Source organism: Opisthocomus hoazin, chromosome 1 (assembly GCF_030867145.1).
Source record: "Opisthocomus hoazin isolate bOpiHoa1 chromosome 1, bOpiHoa1.hap1, whole genome shotgun sequence".
Classification (NCBI taxonomy): Eukaryota; Metazoa; Chordata; class Aves; order Opisthocomiformes; family Opisthocomidae; genus Opisthocomus; species Opisthocomus hoazin.
The window spans coordinates 23,731,772-23,751,947 of NC_134414.1; the positions used below are offsets into that span (position 1 = coordinate 23,731,772).

The window sequence follows — 20,176 nt, forward strand, 5'->3', positions numbered from 1 at the left end:
TGGCAGCTAAGTCTCAACTGAAATTGGTTTTGAGGAGCAGACAACCCTATTAATCCCACCTATTTTAATCTGGTGACTGATGAAAAGATTCAAAAAAGGAGATGGTTGTTAGTCAGTCAGACAATTTCTAACTGTACTCTGGATGCATACTGAGGGAGCAAAACCTTTATGTATCAGAAGACAGTTTGTGTTTATGCCTAGTAAATATTAAAGGTTTTAGCAATGCTGTCACTTCCATTTTTTCCCCAGGCAGGTGAAAAAGTAAAGAACACAAGCTGAACCAACTCTTTGTAGACAAAAACTGCTGATGCATGATAGGTTTATAAAGCAGAGCCCTGTATAAATTTCTTATAAAATGCTTCCAACACGAGCAGTCACTGCCCCAGGCCTAACTACCCATTTTCAGTTTATGACTGAAAGCAAGTCTGTAGTGAGAAAAATATACTTCAGCTACACCATCCAATTTAAGCATGCAACAAAAGTAGTGCTGCTGATGCATGCAGCATCTTACAGTAACAGATAATCCATCTGCACTCTCCCCCTCCTTCGCTCCAGTTCATCAGCTTCTTCTGAGGTGTTTTCAGTGTGCTCAGGACTTTCTCCTCTCTGTTTTCAGTCTCGTTCAGTCTCATCCAGGCTAAAGAACACTTTGTCTCTGTGCTATAGACTGAAGAAGAGATGGCAGCTGGCAAAGCCTCCGCCTGGGGAAGCAGGCAGGTTGCAGTGGCAGGATTCAGGGGGCAAGAGCCAGAAGACAGCAGGAATTTACCTGCCCCTTTCATTGACGAGATGTACCTGCCATTTGCTACTGGGCTGCAATCCAGTGAAACTTCTAACCCAGCTGGAAGATCATACTCTAAGATTGTTTCTTCTGGTCTGCGTCTACACCACTTCTTTCTGGAAGTGGACCTAGCTGAATTAATCCTTGCCTTGGTCACCTCAGTGACAGTAATTACATTTCAAACCACTCAGAATAAACTGGTATTACTGCAACAGCAGCATCTATGTTTTAAGGTATCAATTTCTGTTCAGAAAGCCACCTTTTCTCATATGGCAATGCAGAATTTTTCCTGAGTTTTTCGTAAGTAAGAGAGAGTCACTTTGAAACAGAGGCTTACAGAAACTAAGTAACGGAGTGACTACACAGTATTGAAATACATTAATTGCATACATTTCATCAGGAGATTCAGAAGTGACAAACATTTCTCTTCCCCAGTCAGAAATTAGTTGATAAACCATGCACTTTCATTTAATTAAAGCAGTAATACTGACGCTTATATACTTATGTAAAAACTCTGAAAAAATAACAAAGTTCACAGGAAATATGACAATGCTTCTGTCAAGATAAATGTATCTCTATTTTCATACCCGAAACACTGTTTCATCTCCAGCTGTTTTCAAATCATCTTCCTTCCCAATGATTCTCTGTAGCTGTATTTGTTAAAACATGAAAAAAAACCACAGGAAAATTACAAATTTGGTCTTATAAGAGACTCCTTTTTCAGAAACTTGCATTAATTTCACCTTTTCTTAATTACACAGTCATTAAGTTTCTGAAACGTTCTCTAGTCATGACAGAGTATTTGCATACTTAAGGATATCTTGCTGTTCAGACACACTTCTTCCAAGGAAAGTTTTATCTACTGCAGTTAATACAGCCAAGCAGAGCATATGCATCTACCTCCTGCAACCCAGCACTTACTCTATTTTTAGAGGTGATTTTCTTGCACTAGAAGCTTAGCATTCACTCCATAGGATTTTGAAACTCAGTGGTATAACATCAAGGGTCATTTGGGAAATAAGAACTATCCTGTGATTTTCCTGCTGTCCTCCTAGACAGCTTTGCATAGTTCTGCTACAGACATGATCTTCTAGACATGAAAAACGTACCTGTTCAAATGAGGTACTATACGACTAACAACAAAGAATAATTTAATTAAATATGCAAACATATTTTCAGAACTGGCATTAAGCAGAACGCGGTTTGAGTTTCCCCTCCACCCCACCAATAAATGAATCTTGAATGTATTGCTAAGAAGATTTTTAGCATTACTGAAATGACTCACATTCAAAAACATAACCTCCACTGTCCCAAGCAGAGCTTTAAGGTAATACAGAAAGCGCATTAATTGCAACACCTCAAGCATATCTCAGCTGCAAGGTTTCTTTGACTGTATTTTAGCTTGGGAGGTCAACACCGCCACAAGAATAAGTGATTTAATACAGCACAAGGTATACCTACCTTTCACAGACATCTGCATGAATCCTCAAAAGGTCAGCAAAAATGAAAAAACACGGGACATTACATTTCAGGTATAGATATGGACAGACACCGATCACTCTGGATTTGGAGACTTTATGAAAGCTTTTAAAGCTCAGGGATTTTGAGGCTTCTGGTTTGCTTCTCAAGCGTTTCTGAGTGATTCCTCACACTGCCCATTAAAACTGGGGAAAAAAATCCATAACCAAATTTGCACAGCCATTATTTCATGGGGTTTTCAAATCCCTTCTTAGGGCTTTATTTATGTTGCTCTTTTTTTTTGTTAAGTTGTTCAGAGAAGCAATATGGGCTTGTAAGTAGTGAGGAGGAAAAAAACCCACTGTTTGTGCTGCCAATGGTCTTTCCTTGGCCTCCAAATTTTGCTAACACCTGATCTGTTTTTTTTTGAGTCTCAGTTTTTGAGTTCCTCAGGATAGTTACTTTCTATTAATATTTTTCAACGGCATGCGTTGATAGTATTTATCAAAATAAATACTGTAAAATAAGACAATTAAACAGTAACAGTTCTTCAAGTTTCTGCAAATCCTTTTCATTTTTGATCACTTATAAAACAATTGACTAGTACGGTAAAAGCATTATGAATTTCTTCACAACAAAACAGCAATATAGAGCTCTGGATAAACCCACAACTGCTTGTCCATATTCTCACTGAAAAATTAATTTTTTTCTTATCTGAAAAATCCATCTTTTGCTCACACACAAGATATACAATTGAAAATACTTTCCAAACAAGAGGAAATAGGATTTTTTTCTTTTGGATTTTATTTTTAGATTACTCTTAAAAAAATCTGCAGAGACTACTAAAGAGCACACATATAGAGCATAATTTTTTTCACAAGTGTTCTGGAAGATTTAGTTTATTGTTTTCTTACACTGTATGTAAATCCTTATAGTGCTTGAAACTATTTCCAGTAGTTTGCAGATTTTTTCCAGCACAATGTAGCAACTACTACAGAGGGAGAAGAATTCTGCCCTTGAGAAATGGACTCTAATACTTAAATGCTCCATGTAACATTTATCTGCATTTAATATTTATATCTGTACATCATTGGAAGATACTAATGGCTAATTCAAAGATACTGAGACCTATTACGCACAACTGATGCCTCTTTAGTAAAGACAGACAAGAAGTAATCTTTTCTGAAGAAGAAAAGAGCTGGCAGAAAGTTACGTCAGTCTTAAAAAAAAAAAAAGGTGATTTTGCATCTTCCAGTTGTCTGAGAGAGATCAGTGCTTGTGGACGCTCTAGGACAGGCGTTCTGTACCGAAGCACCACAACTGCTGACAGTGTTGGGTGCTGGTTCATTCAGCCCTCGATGAACTCTACAAGTTTTTTGCGGTATCTGCCATCCAGGACAAGTGTATAAAGACAGTCTACTCAGAAAGTCTAAATCACATAGCTCGTGCATGTGCCACCAAAGTTACTCCATTTGCAATAGTTTCGAACTGTCATTAAATTTACCTAGAAATCTTTCACCAGGACAGAGGTAGGGAAATTCCTCACTTGCTGGGGATTTTGGGATCTTTGGCAGCCTTATTCTTGATGGGAGGTCTCAGATTAACATGTATGGGTTATTATGTGGATGTCTGGAAAACCCCCTCACCAAGTCTCATGTGAATGGCTTGGAAGAGCAGAGTTCACAGAAGTATCTTACTGTCCTCAGAAAGATGCAGATAATACGGCTTTGAGAAATGATTCTTTGCACTCTGGCGGGGGCTGATCAAAAGATGGCAACTAACACCTGTGAATATGTAATTTCTACTACACCTTCTTCACCTTGGTGTTGCAGGGCAAAGCAACAAATCCTTGCAGATGCCCACCTCAAAATACAGATTCTGGGCCCTAATAATGAAACGCCTCTGCCACCTCAGCCTAGGGGCAGAGCTGAAGGAAGAAGTGGAGAGGCTGAGGAGCATCCGGGAGTGTGAGAGGGAGATCGACTGGTGGAGCCGCTCCCTGCCCTCCCTGAGGCAGAGGCAGCAGGAGGCGGCTCCACAGAAAGCAGAGAACCCCCTACCCCTCTTGCCACCGAGCAGAAAGAGGGGACCTAAGAGATGGGGGGGAATGGAAACAGGTCCCTGCTCGGGGTGGCAAGCGAATCTCCCCCCGGCCTCCCTCACCTGCCCAGTTGCCCTTAAGCAACAGATATGGGGCTCTGGAATGTGAGGGACCGGCCACAGAGGATGTGGGTGAAGGTGAGGCTCCATCCAGGGGGTTGCCTAGAACGAGTCAGACAGCCCCACATATTACAACTGCCTCAGCTAAGAAAAAAAGGAGGGTCATTGTCATAGGTGATTCCCTTCTGAGGGGAACAGAGGGGCTGATCTGCTGACCGGACCCATTCCACAGGGAAGTCTGCTGCCTCCCTGGGGCCCGGGTTAGGGATGTTGCGAAGAAACGCCCTGGTCTGGTGCGGCCTTCTGATTATTACCCCCTCTTGGTAATGCAGGTTGGCGGGGACGAGGTAGCAGAAAGAAGTCCCAAGGCCATCAAAAGGGACTTCAGGGCACTGGGGCGACCGGTTGAGGGATCAGGGGCGCAGGTGGTGTTGTCCTCCATCCCATCAGTGGCAGGGAACAGCACTGAAAGGGGCAGGAAAACTCACCTGGTTAACAGATGGCTCAGGGACTGGTGCCATCGGTCAAATTTTGGCTTCTTTGATCATGGGGAGGTGTACACAGCACCGGGCCTGCTGGTGACAGACGGAGTCCAGCTATCTCAAAGGGGAAAAAGGATTCTTGGCCCCAAGCTGGCGGGGCTCATTGAGAGGGCTTTAAACTAGGTTCGAAGGGGGAAGGGGACATCGCCCTGCTCACTAGGGACGAGCCCAGGCTTGGTGGGCCAGGGTCAGGGGTGAGACTGACAGCCCAGCTCAAGTGTGTCTATACCAATGCACGTAGCATGGGCAATAAACAGGAGGAGCTGGAAGCCATTATACAGCAGGACGGCTACGACTTGGTCGCCATCACAGAAACGTGGTGGGACAACTCGCATGACTGGCATGCTGTCATAGATGGCTACAGACTCTTTAGGAAAGACAGACCAACAAGGAGAGGTGGGGGAGTTGCTCTATATGTGAAGGAGCAACTGGAATGCATTGAGCTTGGCCTGGGGGCAAATGAGGAAAGAGTTGAGAGCTTGTGGGTTAGAATTAAGGGACAGGCTCACACAGGTGACATTACGGTGGGTGTGTACTACAGGCCACCTGACCAGGAGGAGGAGATTGATGAGGCCTTCTACAGGCAGCTGCAAGCAGCCTCACAGTCACAGGCCCTGGTACTCATGGGGGACTTCAACCACCCTGACATCAGCTGGGAAGACCATACAGCTAGGCAGACGCAATCCAGGAGGTTCCTACAGAGCATCGATGATAACTTTCTGATGCAAGTGGTGGAGGAACCAACAAGGAAAGGCGTTCTGCTGGACCTTGTATTAACAAACAAGGAGGGACTGGTGGAGGATGTGAAGGTTGGAGGTAGACTCGGCTGCAGTGACCATGAAATGGTCGAGTTCAGGATCCTGCGTGGAGGAAGCAGGGCGATAAGCAGGATCAAAACCCTGGACCTCAGGAGGGCTGACTTTGGCCTCTTCAAGGAGCTACTGGGAGGAATCCCGTGGGCCAGGGCTCTCGAAGGCAGGGGGGTCCAAGAGTGCTGGTCACTGTTTAAACGTCACTTCGTCCATGCTCAGGAGTGGTGCATCCCCCTGAGAAAGAAATGGAGCAAAGGAGGCAGGAGACCTGCATGGTTAAACAAGGAGCTTCTAGTGGAGATCAGGCAGAAGAGAAAGGTCCATGGAATGTGGAAAGAGGGACAGGCCACTTGGGAAGAGTACAGGAATGTGGTCAGAGCATGCAGGGATGCGACGAGGAAGGCCAAGGCCCACCTGGAATTGAAGCTGGCAAGGGATGTCAAAAACAACAAGAAGGGCTTCTTCAACTACATCAGCAGCAAAAGGAAGGCTAGGGACAATGTGGGGCCGCTGCTGAATGAGGCGGGTGTCCTGGTGAAGGAGGATGCAGAGAAGGCAGAGCTACTGAATGCCTTCTTTGCTTCAGTCTTCAGTGCCAAGGCAGGCCCTCAGGAATCCCACGCCCTGGAGGTAAGAGAGGAAGCCCACAGAGAGGATGACTTTCCCTTGGTCGAGGACACTTCTTGTGCCCCAGTTTTTGGGCACAAACTGGGGCACAGGAAGTTCCGTCTGAACATGAGGAAGAACTTCTTCCCTCTGAGGGTGACGGAGCACTGGAACAGGCTGCCCAGGGAGGTTGTGGAGTCTCCTTCTCTGGAGATATTCAAGACCCGCCTGGACAAGATCCTGTGCAGCCTACTGTAGGTGACCCTGCTTCGGCAGGGGGGTTGGACTAGATGACCCACAGAGGTCCCTTCCAACCCCTACTATTCTGTGATTCTGTGATTCTGAGGAGGACTGTGAGAGATCGCTTAAGCGATCTGGAAGTCCACAAATCCATGGGCCCTGATGGAATGCACCCACGAGTGCTGAGGGAGCTGGTGGATGTCATTGCTGAGCCACTCTCCATCATCTTTGAGAGGTCCTGGAGGACAGGAGAGTTGCCCGAGGACTGGAGAAAGGCCAGTGTCACTCCGATCTTCAAAAAGGGCAAGAAGGAGGACCCAGGGAACTACAGGCCAGTCAGCCTCACCTTCATCCCAGGAAAGGTGATGGTGCAGCGTATCCTGGAGGCCATCAACAAGCAAGTGGAGGAAAAGAAGGTTATCAGGAGTAGTCAACATGGATTCACCAAGGGGAAATCATGCCTGACCAATCTGATAGCTTTCTACGATGACATGACTGGCTGGGTAGACGAGGGGAGAGCCATGGATGTTGTCTACCTAGACTTCAGCAAGGCTTTCGACACAGTCTCCCATAACATCCTCCTAGGGAAGCTCAGGAAGTATGGGCTGGATGAGTGGTTGGTGGACTGAGAACTGGCTGAATGGCAGAACTCAGAGGGTTGTCATCAGCGGCGCTGAGTCTAGTTGGAGGCCGGTAACTAGTGGTGTCCCCCAGGGGTCAGTACTGGGCCCAGTCTTGTTTAACTTCTTCATCAACGACCTGGATGAAGAGTTAGAATGTACCCTCAGCAAGTTTGCTGATGACACCAAACTGGGAGGTGTGGTAGATACACCAGAAGGCTGTGCTGCATTCAGTGTGACCTGGATAGGCTGGAAAGTTGGTCAGAGAGGAACTTGATGACGTTCAACAAAGGCAAATGCAGGGTCCTGCACCTGGGGAGGAACAACCCCATGCATCAGTACAGGCTTGGGGTGGACTTGCTGGAGAGCAGCTCTGTGGAGAGAGACCTGGGTGTCCTGGTGGACGACAGGTTAACCATTAGCCAGCAGTGTGCCCTGGCTGCCAAGAAGGCCAATGGAATCCTGGGGTGCATTAGGAGGATTGTGGCCAGCAGGTCGAGGGAGGTTCTCCTTCCCCTCTACACTGCCCTAGTGAGGCCTCATCTGGAGTACTCCTGTCCAGTTCTGGGCTCCCCAGTTCAAGAAAGATGAAGAGCTACTGGAGAGTGTCCAGCGGAGGGCTATGAGGATGGTGAGGGGACTGGAACATCTCTCCTACGAGGAGAGGCTGAGGGAGTTGGGCTTGTTCAGCCTGGAAAAGGCTGAGAGGGGACCCTCTGAAGGGTGGGTGTCAGGAGGATGGGGCCAGACTCTTTTCAGTGGTGCCCAGCGACAGGACAAGGGGCAATGGGCACAAACTGAAGCATAGGAAGTTCCATCTGAACATGAGGAAGAACTTCTTCCGTCTGAAGGTGACGGAGCACTGGAACAGGCTGCCCAGAGAGGTTGTGGAGTCTTCTTCTCTGGAGATATTCAAGACCCACCTGGACAAGGTCCTCTACAGCCTACTGTAGGTGACCCTGCTTCGGCAGGCGGGTTGGACTAGATGACCCACAAAGGTCCCTTCCAACCCCTACCATTCTGTGATTCTGTGTCCTGTAAGCCTCCTTCTTTAGAACATCAGAGCAAGATTTTCTTCATTTTTTAAGCATCTGACTCTTTCCCCCATATTTTATACAAAATATGGGAAAAACTGCTGTTACTCTCCAAAGTGTGACTTGGTAAAAAAATTGTGTAACAGCAAAAAATTAATAAAAATCAAGAGAGGACAGTGAATTTTAAAATTACCCAAATTATTTAGAAAAGACTTTTCCAGATGATTATTCAAATCACTTATGGGATTAAGGGATGTACACCAACTCCTACGATCCTAGTAACAGATTTTTAGACACAAATCAAAGGTAACATTTATAAATGTGGATTCAAATATGGTAAATACTTCTATAGCAATGCTTCGGTACATGCTCCTTTCATATAGACTATTTTAATAACTATGTGATCACAGATTGGACTGAAAAATAAGCTTGAAGATTTTAATGAATCTTCATTTAGCAAATATAACCCATGGAACTATTTAAATGCCTTAAAATTAATATGCATATAAATACACATACCTTAAAGAACTCTTTCTTTTCAACTTGTTCATTGCCATCTGTATCCAACATTTTAAAGGCAATCTGAAATCCAGTCTGGGGTTCTGCAACAAATTGCAAAAAACTTTATTGTAAACACACACTTACACCAGTACTTAAAAATTTAATGCAAAAGAATATTGCCTATGGTTCAGTTCTCCATCGTTATGCATGTACATGGTATTTCCAGTAAAACATATGTACCTCCTCCAACATCATCAAACTTTTAAAACACCTTTTTACTACCATTTCAAGCAATAATTAATGCAAAGGCAAAGCAAGAAATGTTGGCAGCACCACAAACGTCCATCTGATCCTAATGGCTTCGAAAATGTAGCATGTCGTACTGTCCTGATCTTAGATATTCTCTATAGATGCCTCCATAATCTCATGTCACTTCCAAAGTTTAGCTCTGCCATGTTTATTAGAGCTCCTTTTCAGGTGAGAAGACTGGAAAGTGCCTTGAGAAACCAGTAATTATTCACAAACTGCGTGAAAGAGCCACTGTACTCCTCAGGTACTTCTTGCATGCATTACTGTGCGCCAGTATTTGCAGTCTTCCCCAGTTTTCCCCAGCAAACAGAGCGATCCTGTAGCCGCGGCCAGCTCTCCTGCTCCCGCTGTGTTAGCCCCAGGCCTTTTTTTCTTCCCTTCTCCTCCCTCCCTAAACAATGTACTCAAATGTTACTGAGAAGTAATAAACCACTCTTTCTGGCCTTTTTGGACAAAAGCATATTTTGTATGACTCCCACCAAGCTGCTTTTTTCAGGAATTTTATATAATTTTACTCTGGATTTCCTTCACCGAGTGGATGTTTCTTTTCAACACAAAAATGTAATGAGTTCTGAGTCTTTCAGGCGCTATAAAAACATGGTGTGTTTTGAGCTCCTTCACACAATTTCCTGATCTTACTTTGCTTACAGGAGGTGGCCTTGCTTATTAGCAAGCCCACACAGGAGCAGTATGCTGCTGAAATGCATTTACAGTTCACTGCAGTAGCAACCACTTATCCCAGTAATTTCTGGAGCAGGTGAATTAAATCCACAACCCAGTCAAGTCAAGCATTAATAGGAAAGCCATGGACTTATCGTCTCTAGAATATATTCATGTTTCCAAGAATAATGTTGGACTCATAAGGGCAGTGAAGCAGTATCTCTAAAAAACTCTAATGCCTTCAGAGTTTTTCTTTTGGAAATATATTCTTCCAGCTCCAGCCCATAAAGTTTTAAGTCTTGCTTTTTTTTTTGAGAATCTTTCTGCAAAGAGAACAAGTTAAATAAATATCCTGTTCCTTTTAAGTGATAACAAGATGGTTAAGGAAAGTACTATTTTTACATTTCAGAAATAACGACATCTTCAGCAGCCAACTAACGTTCTCTCTGGAGCAACCCTGTGATGCAGGGATATTTTATAAATACTGTTGCAATCTGCATAGCAGAGCCCTTACCCCCAGCAACTGGGTTGTAATAATCAAAACTGTCTGCCCTTCCATGGAAATGCCACACGCTGAATTTATGTTTCTAGTACAAAAGCAAGAAGAGCATATCCTATAACATATTTAGAGAATAAAAGTAATTGATGTATTTAATAGTAATTCATACCATCTGTGTTGCAATTTTCAGATAAGAGAGCTGTTACTGAAAATACAGGACCTAAAGCTGCTTATACTGTTCAGAGATGACATACTTATCTGATATGATGTAAACCCAAAGGTATGTGTTCGTAAAATAAGCATAGTTCAAAGACTACCTCAGATATATTTGTATTTAATTAGAATTAGGCAAAATTCCAAAATCTGAACAGAAGAGCTCCATCTCAGCTGTGAGTGTAGGTTAGACTTAGGTGCTTCCCCTCCAACCATTCCTATGTTGACCAAGCTGTCAGCTTGTGTGACTGGCTAATTGAAACAAAGGTTTGAGTCAAGGTGACAATTTCAGTTCCTGGGCTCCTTCACCAGAAGCTCCAATAATCAAATGCTGGAAATGAAATTCAGTATAACACTGGAAGAAAAAAGATAATGACGATACAAGGCACACAGAAAAGAGAAAAGGGATCACAGGGCAAAATAAACCCTTTGTCTACCACAAACTTCCATTTTCAAGTTCAATATTGTTACAGATAGTGCTTTTGTATGACAAGCAGCATGGTCTGGTCACCAGTGTCCTGGAACTGGGACGCTGGAAACCTGGTGACTCTTTTCCTACTTCCCTATCACTCTGTTGATGACTTAGTAGAAGTCATTTAAGTATTAATGGCTGCTTTGAGAAATCTGATGATAGTTCTCATTAGCAAGAGAGACAGGCTGTGTAACTGGGAGCTGACTGACACGGGATACGTGTTAGGCAAAGACAGAGGCACTAACACTTGCTGACATTTGCTTTCAAACTGATTGGTACGATAACCTCTATGTAACCAAAGCAGCAACATTAGCACTGCCTTTTTATTCTGCATCAAAAGGGTGCCTTTGTTTTTGCAGTTCAATATATTCCTATATAAATTCTGTGAAAAACAATGTTACTTAATTATCTGGAGAAGCGGAACAACTTGCTCTGATATTGCTTCAATTTTCTAATTGTTTCATCCAATAAATCAGCATGAATTTACTTTCAGCTGCCACAGATTTTTAAAGAAATAGAATCTTTGGCACCTATTTCTGCAACTTTAATAAAGGTATTAATCTGAACTTATAATGTGGTTGTGCTTTTTTAAAAAAAACTTACTGGAGTTGCAACAAATATTTTTTCATCAGCTTTCTAACTAGGCTAGACTCTTGTATTATTTCTGATTTCAAAAAGCATTTGAACACATGGTATAACTCATGTTCAAAATGTGTGTAGCACTGGACAGTCACTTCTGGTGAAACAGTACATTTTTACGGTAATAGGTTATATTAGTCCACATACACTATGTAATATTGTGTACCAGCTGAAGTTCCTCGTAGGAACCGATGCAGTTCTGCTGAGAAATGACCAAAGGCCTACCTACACCGTGCAAGAGGCGTGTACCAACAATCACTGTACACGAGGAGTGGACTCTGGAGACCAACACTACTTGTTCTTACTACACTGTGACAGAGCGGATTTCTAGAGTGAGGAAAATTTGTCAATTTGTTTAAGCTGCTGCTGCGGACCTTGCAGCCACTGAAGTGATGAGGCTCAAGCATCTACAGTCCATTGGGATAAGAACGACTGCTTCCTTCTCTCCTTTCCCCACCCACCAGTACCATGAGATCTAGTATGCTTGGTTTTGTCCCTTGCTTAAAATGTCAAACCTGTGCAAGTCAGCTGAACAACGCTGCATGTGGACTATTACATGGACATGCACGCAGACTACTGCACTGCTGGTCTGTGGGTCTCACTGCGTAATGCTCATTGCACATTTCTTATCTCAAATCTCTGTATTTTCTAGCACCACCTACACTTTATCAGAACAGCACAGGGAAGTGGCAAGCATGGCACAGAGTAAGTATGAGTGAGGAAACCCAGAAAACCCAAGATTGCTTCCATGTACAAATAAAAAAATGCCTTCTGTTTGCAGGTAAAGCAAGTACCAGACAAAAAAAGTTTTTTATAAAGTGTCTGACAGGAAGGAGACAAAGGAGGGAGCAGAAATACATGCAAAACACTTGGAGGAAATAAAGTCAAAAGGAACAGAGCAAAAAAAAAAGGATTAAAAAGTCAAACAAAAAGACACTGCAGAAGTCTGCTGCTTATGTATATCATCCATTGTGTATCTGAACACATGAATAATAAGCAACAACCTTTCAAACATCACAACAGCATTTTACACCACTGCAAGAGCTATAATGTTAACATCTTGTTGTCCAAAAGGACTAAAACTGCTATCCAGAAGACAGATTTTTTCACCCTCCCCCACTGTTTTTCTTCCTCTTACTATGTGGTCCTGTAACCAATGTCTGCCCTCTCTCAAATTCTCTTGCAAGAATTTATTGATCCCATGGTGTACGGATTATCATGATTTTTGGAGTACTGCTACGGACCAATGATGACACTATGGAAGCAAGTTGCAAACAATTAAAATTATATCCCTTTATATTAATGCTTTATCACTCTATTTACAATAGTTTTTTACATTTCACTATAATGTAGAAATTTAGAAGTTAAAAAATAGTAAAAAAAGTTCCTGGAAAGCTGTTAGTAGCTAAGTATTTATGCGTATGTATTTTAAATATATAACACTTACTCGTAAGGATTGTCAGCAAAAATAGGTACTCTGCATAAGATATCAGCCCTGAAATAAAAGAGTTAAAAAATGACTTACAAAAAATATACTTGTAACAAGACTTGAAAGATCAAAGCTTATAAATATAAAAAATGTAGTTTAGCATCATATTAAATATGTTATTAAAGTAAGCCACATTATTATTTAATAAAGTATTTACTTCTGTTTTTAGTGCTCTGAAGGTAAAATTCCCTATCCAGAGACTCATCAATGTTCATGTCTAATCAAGAAAGTCAGGTTTATTTGGTATTAATAAAAGGCCTACACTAAATCTTTGGATTCTCTCTGAAAACATTCAATGTTTATATAAAGGACAAATAAATTAAATGTGCTTTGTCACATTTAGTACCTGGGAGGAGAACTACTCTAACGTTACCCTGAAGGATCAAAGTCCTCCATCCTCTGGCAGGCTCGTGAAGGCGGAGAATAGCTTCCCTCTAATTCTCAAGGGGAACACGGCAACACGCAAAGCTGCCAAGCTGCTAGATTGTGCTGATAGTACTGCTGGGCCACGTGCCAAGAGGAGGCTTCTTTTTTTTAAAAAATAGGAACATGTCCTTTCTACAAGGTGAAAGTATTTTCCCCCCTTTTGAAGGAAAATTCCAGTGTTTTTCTTTGAAATACCGCCTTAAGTGAAAAACCTGAACAAACACAAAGATGTGATAGCGTCAAAATAGAGCACACAAGCTAAAGATAGAGACTGCATAACGAGGGTGGTTAAACAACAGAATCTGAACCATCTGCCCTGCAATAATGTTTGGAGAAAAAATGTAAAGGGCTTTTTTATAAATCACTTTTCAAAATAACTGAGCTACTTTTAACCTGTGATCTAAACAGTGTATAATGCTGAAGCTGCTTAGAATAATGAAGTTCAAGCATGCCTATCTGTGCAAAGATAAACAATTTTTTATAATTTATATTTAGTTAATTGATAGTTAAGGAATCCACTTAAGCTTTAGTGATAAACAATTAACTTCTGATAAATTACTATGCAGAGCCAACAGTACTTGTATTTGACCTCAGACAGTGACTTAACACTTCAAGTTTTAGGTTCCAGAGTTTACAAATATTAAATTTCTGAATGCAAGGGTCTGAAAATCCAAGAACAAGTCTTAGCTAAAGACAGGTCTAATGCTGATCCTGTCACAAACTCATTCTGGTTCCATACCTCAGTTTTCCACTCCACCAAAACAAGGCTATTCACCCTATTATCCAGCATGCATCACGTGTAAATCAGCACAGTACTAGAGTCATACAATGCATTGTGAAAATAAAACCCACTTTAATATCAAAGATTTAATTTTGCTTACAGGTTGTAGGGTTACTGCCATTGCAACAATGTAAGTTATTATTTGCGTTGCTGTAGAACTTGAAATCGTGTTCCTAGACTCTTCCCCTAGAACGTTCCCCAGCCTGACCTCGGTGCCAGGGAAGAAAGATTATGGAGTGATTCATCCTGACTGCGCTTACCGGGCACGTGAAGGACAACCAGGGGATCAGGCCCAGCCAGCATGGGTTCATGAAAGGCAAGTCCTGCTTGACCAGTCTGATCTTCTATGACCAGCTGATCTGCCTAGTGGATGAGGGAAAGGCTGTGGATATTATCTACCGGGACTTCAGTAAGGCCTTTGACACTGTTCCCCACAGCATCCTCCTGGAGAAACTAGCTGCCCATGGTTTGGATGGGTGCACTCTCAGCTGGATAAAGAACTGGCTGAATGGCTGAGCGCAGAGAGTGGTGGTGAATGGAGTTAAATCCAGCTGGTTGCTGGTCACGAGTGGTGTTCCCCAGGGCTCAGTTTTGGGGCCACTCTTGTTTAATACCAATGATCCGGATGAAGGGATTGAGTGCTCCTTCACTGACTTTGCAGATGACACCAAATTGGGTGGGAGTGTCGATCTGCTCAAGGGTAGGAAGGCTCTGCAGAGGGATCTGGACAGGCTGGAGCAATGGGCCGAGGTCAACTGTATGAGGTTCAACAAGGCCAAGTGCTGGGTCCTGCACTTGGGTCACAACAACCCAACACAATGCTACAGGCTTGGGGAGGAGTGGCTGGAAAGCTGCCCAGTGGAAAAGGACCTTGGGGTGCTGGTCGACAGCTGGCTGAACATGAGCCAGCAGTGTGCCCAGGTGGCCAAGAAGTTCAACGGCATCCTGGCTTGTTATCAGGAACAGTGTGGCCAGCAGGAGTAGGGAGGTGATCGTGCCCCTGCACTCAGCACTGGTGAGGTCACACCTGGAGTACTGTGTTCATTTCTGGGCCCCTCACTACAAGGAGGACATTGAGGTACTGGAGCGTGTCTAGAGAAGAGCAACGAGGCTGGTGAGGGGTCTAGAGAACAAGTCTTACAAGAAGCAGCTGAAGGAAGTGGGGCTGTTTAGTCTGGAGAAGAAGAGGCTGAGGGGGGACCTTACTGGTCTCTACTCCTCCCTGAAAGGAGGCTGTAGTGAGGCAGGTGTTGGTCTCTTTTCCCAGGTAACTAGCGATAGAATGAAAGGAAGTGGCCTCAAGTTGTGTCAGGGGAGATTCAGACTGGGTGTTAAGAAAAATTTGTCTACTGAAAGAGTGGTCAGGCTTTGGAACAGGCTGCCCAGGGAGGTGGTGGAGTTATCACCCCTGGAGGTGTTCAAAAAATGTGTAGATATTGCACTTCGGGACACGGTTTAGCACACATGGTGGTGCTGCGTTGATGGTTGGACTCGATGATCGTAGAGGTCTTTTCCAACCTTAATGATTCTATGATTCCAGACAAAGTGCTTCTACAAACTCGAAACCAAACAAACAGAGAAAGAACTCCTATTCCCTATTTTTAGCTTATACACCTAAGTATAAGAGAAGATTAAAAAAAAAAAAAAAGGATAAAAACACCTAGGGGACGAAAAGAAATCAAGCATATAGTGTGATGGCCAGCGATCAAGATTCCTGCTCCCTAATTTCTTGTGTGTGTCACAGCAAGAGAACATTTAAAGGAAGAATATAAAGAAAGACAAGGAGGTAACTTTTCAGCTCTATACAGAAAACACCTCCTAGCTGTGGACTGCAATGGTGTCAGCACAAAGGTCCCTGCCTGAAAATTTAACCAGCGAGTGATGAAGGCCAGCATCACTGCCCAAGGAGAAGTGGGAGTCTGCCTCTCAGCTGCCTGGAGACATGCTGCACAGGGACAGTCTGGGGAAGGCCTGGAAGGTAAAGACAAGCAGCTTATGCTAGATAAAGCAGAACAAGGAGAGCCCAGTGTTAGGATACAAAAGAAGGCATCATGCACTCAAAGGAGTCATGTAAGAAAATCATCTTCATCAAAGCATTTGAAAGGATAATAACATGGCAGGTTAAGTTTGTTAAAGTCAGAGAAAAAAAGTCATAATAATTGAGACACAAAATGCTGAGTGCCTGGCGAATTTTAGCTATATGGGTAGACAGGGAACACTGTACTATACAAAATTTTGCAGAAAGAATTTGCAAAATTTATATGGAGATGGGAGGATGTAAAGAAAAGACCAGTGTAAAGACAACACCCTCCTTATTGGTTCAAGGGAGAAGCATGACAGCTCCATTCACTGGAATTTGCAGAGGGCTGGAAAGAAAAGCCTTTCAAGAAATGGCAGGGGTGAGACATAGACTCTGTTTTCATCATCTCATTGTAAGCTCATTGAAGAGTCACTGTAGTGAGATAGGTAAAAACGTAAGTATAAAAAAAATATGTTAAAAAAAAATCCTGACTGTTCTTTAAACCTGCCTCAGTGCCTTAAAGCAAATCAGATGTTTTCTGGCAGATTGATTATACTAAAAACATTTGAGCTAAGACTTTTAAACTTGTGGACTCACTTCCATAAAAATTCTTCTTTTTATTTTATTGCCCTCTTACTACCTGCAGTGAATGGCCAATTTACCTTATCCATAAAGCAAATTAAATATTTAGGTAATTTTCTTTTTATTCTACAGTAATAATTACAAAATTAATGAAATTAAAAGATGCAATGCAACAAATTAAAAAAACGCCAAAACCACAGAAAATTATATGCACGCCCAAGCAAAACTTAAAAGCTTCACATACTGTTGAATGACTCAGCATACTTGCAGCCAAGTATCTGCAGTTAGCATTGGGAAAATACTGTCGTTTTCTAACACTAAATGAACCTTCCCTGTCCCTCCCTGGAAATCTCTACCCTCAAACTTTATAGCCAATGCTGACAGTACAATATTCTTATTGCTTAATAAATCATAAGCATACCCACAAAATATGACATGAATTTTAAAACTGCCCACTAGAAGGCAGAATTCCCTAGCGTTCCGTTTACAAACTGGACTGCTGACAGTTTTCCCTCTACTTGATATTTAAATAACAATTTGAAGGTTTTTAAAATAATCTCAGCTAAACAATGGAACAGGTGTAGATTCATTATTCTGGTACTTGGAAAAGCAGTATTTAATACATAAATATTTACACTTTAAAAATGTAATAATAATACACCTCAAAGCCACTAAAGAGGCGTGGAGTGTTGTGTAGACATACGGATGGCTGCACTGAATGTTCCTGCATCATCTCAAACCCCTACCTCACCTTTGAAGGACAGGGCATACAGACCTAAGCAAGGGGAGATCAATGACTCATCCAGAATGCAAAAGATGTCAGGCTGAGTGTATCACCGAGCTTGCTTTCTGCCAAGCAATCAGCTGGGAGAGGTGCAATAAAAGGAGGTTGTGCTGCTTTGCTATCTTTTCACCTTCTGTTGGTGCATTCACGGTTTTCCCAGGCAAAGTGCTTTGGGAATTTGCAGTGTCAATCACTAGAAAAAGAAAGGCTCTAAAAAAGCAGGGATAGAGAAAAGAATATCCAAGAATTAAAGACTAGGAATCATTTAAACCCAATCCTGGGAAAGCACATGATGATTAGTAATTTGAAAAGGCAGGGAATGACTATTCAATACAAAACCCAGCTTTCCCTAGGACAGGAAAAAATTGTCCAACTTGTTCAGAGATGTTTCAGGGCTGCTGGCGAACACTGGGGCTTGCAGGAGTGGACGGACAAGCAAGTCACCCAGCTGAGGACCGCTCCATGTCTGCACAAGGATGCAAGAAATGAGTCGCATGCAGAAGGGACCGTGAGGCCAAAGGGCCGGCGAAACATTGCAGGCTGAGATCGAGGGCTGCTCGCTTGGCGCAAGCTGCCAGCCATGCCCAGGGATCTGCTGTGCACGGAGAGAGCGTGGCTCATGCCTGCCAAGGAACTGCAGCAGTGCCAAGAGCTTTATTTTCCAGAAACATCCATGGTATAAGGATTTCAGCTGAACTCTACAATATAGACAGTTTGTGAATAGATGCGGTCAGTCTTTCTCATTAGTTTGGGGATTTCAGTCTTTGTTACTGGTGAAATGGTTAATTACTCATCTATTTGGATTCCTTGATCCTCTTGTTTGTTTTCTCCCTTCAATTAATTTATGCTAATGATGTGTTTATTTGGTGTTCTTTAATTCCCTGTTGTTATACAAACAATACCCCAGCTCTCAGTGTTTTCTCTTTATGTAGCCTGATATAAGGTAGAAATGCTGGGTGAAAAGAAACCGAAGCACATTGGTGTTGTGAAGGGCCACTGAGCTCCTGAAGAGGGAGAAGTAAGTTCAACTACTCTTGAAATCACGGAAGCCACTTTACATAACTAGGTACAAATTTTATTTTTATTCTTAGTTTCTGTGCATTTAAGTTATATGTGAAACAGCAGCTTATTAACAACAAGTCTTAAAAGTCCATTTTGTGCTGAAGTCACCCCTTTAGCCCCTTTCTCTTCTCCAACCAGGCTTTCTGCTTTCTTTCACGCCTCCTCCTGCACCTCAGAGGGCTTTCAGTTCCCAGCCCTGCCTCTTTACTCTCTCTTGCATAACCGAGAGATCTGCCAAGGAGGCAGCTTCTGGCTAGATGGGGATGAAGTAAAATCCATGAAACTTTCTTCAAAAATATATTCAATTCATACCAGATAATGAGATAAAACACAAAATGTATTTTTCAGTATCAAAAGTGCTCATTACCTTTATCACCAAGCTCTCTAAAAAAAGTCGGTCCTGGTTTAGCTTTGGCAACGCATAGCAGCGCAGCATCTACCTCCTTTAAAAACACAAACAAGAAAATATATGCAGTTTTGAAACAGAAGTCTATTCAGTTGGGTAACAGAAAGAACGCAGGTTCTTTTGAAGAAGGAAAGGAACATTTTGCTTACCTTTTTTGTCAGTTTCTTGGCTGAGGCTTTACCTATAATAAAAAAAATCATCATCATGCAATAACAAACTGACTTTAAACTTTGATCAGGTTCTGTGACGTTTCTTCAGATTTTTATGGGAAAATGCTAAGTAATATGAAACAGAGTAATTTGCAGCAGGCAGTTTGTTTCTAATTCCCACGACGATCAAGAAAGGACAACATTTAAAAATAATACGAGCAGTCTGTTCAAATCTTCTTGCAACCTAGATGAAACCACAGACCATTCTGGTATCTACAACTGACTTACTAGCGTGATTTTGCATACTGTGAGCTACAAATGTAGTACAGATTCCAAAGCAAGATTAGACAGTAAGGAACAACTGCAGCATTTGCAAAGGGATTTACATGCACACATAACAATCCTTCAAGTGCAGGCTGAGTATGCAAAAGCTAAGAAATACTAAAGAAGAGAAAAAAGAATGAAAATGTTGATGTTTCTATTAAGCAGAAGTAAACTGAACAACTCTGCATCCTGAAACAGCATCAGATGAAAGCATGCAAACTCCTAAGCGTTTATCGGTAGGTTCAAGGGGAACCACTGGCAGCACAGTACAGGTTGTATTCCTGTGTAAATCACCCGTTTGAGGAGCTAAGATGTATTATTATTAGTAGAACGTTTCAGCTGGTTAGGCAGGGACCACAGAAATCCTGCAGTCATGGTCTGGCACAGCTCTGCTCCATCCCTTCTCAGCCTATCTGCCACATCACACTGGTTTGTCTCCTCAGTATTTCTCCTCATACCGTTCTTAAAACCTTGTGTCCTTCACTCTTACCACTTTTAGCCCATCGCTCCCTTCCTTCATCACCAGTTCCTCTGGATTCCACCCAGCCATTCCTTCCTATTTATTCACGCTGTTGTAAGCACGAGCCAAGCTACCTGCATTTGCTCT

At 42.6% G+C, this 20,176-nt stretch overlaps 1 protein-coding gene across 1 annotated transcript in view; it reads right to left on the bottom strand.

Moving 5' to 3' along the window:
* MICU2 (mitochondrial calcium uptake 2) overlaps positions 1 to 20,176 on the bottom strand; it is a gene marked incomplete at its 5' end in the record, with an annotated part of 157,031 nt that overhangs the window by 25,235 nt on the left and 111,620 nt on the right. Inside the window, 5 exons of the mRNA XM_075413879.1 lie at positions 1,369 to 1,431; positions 8,773 to 8,855; positions 12,994 to 13,041; positions 19,058 to 19,133; positions 19,246 to 19,277. Of these exons, the coding sequence (XP_075269994.1) occupies positions 1,369 to 1,431; positions 8,773 to 8,855; positions 12,994 to 13,041; positions 19,058 to 19,133; positions 19,246 to 19,277 (302 nt within the window). The remainder of the gene's footprint in view (positions 1 to 1,368; positions 1,432 to 8,772; positions 8,856 to 12,993; positions 13,042 to 19,057; positions 19,134 to 19,245; positions 19,278 to 20,176) is intronic.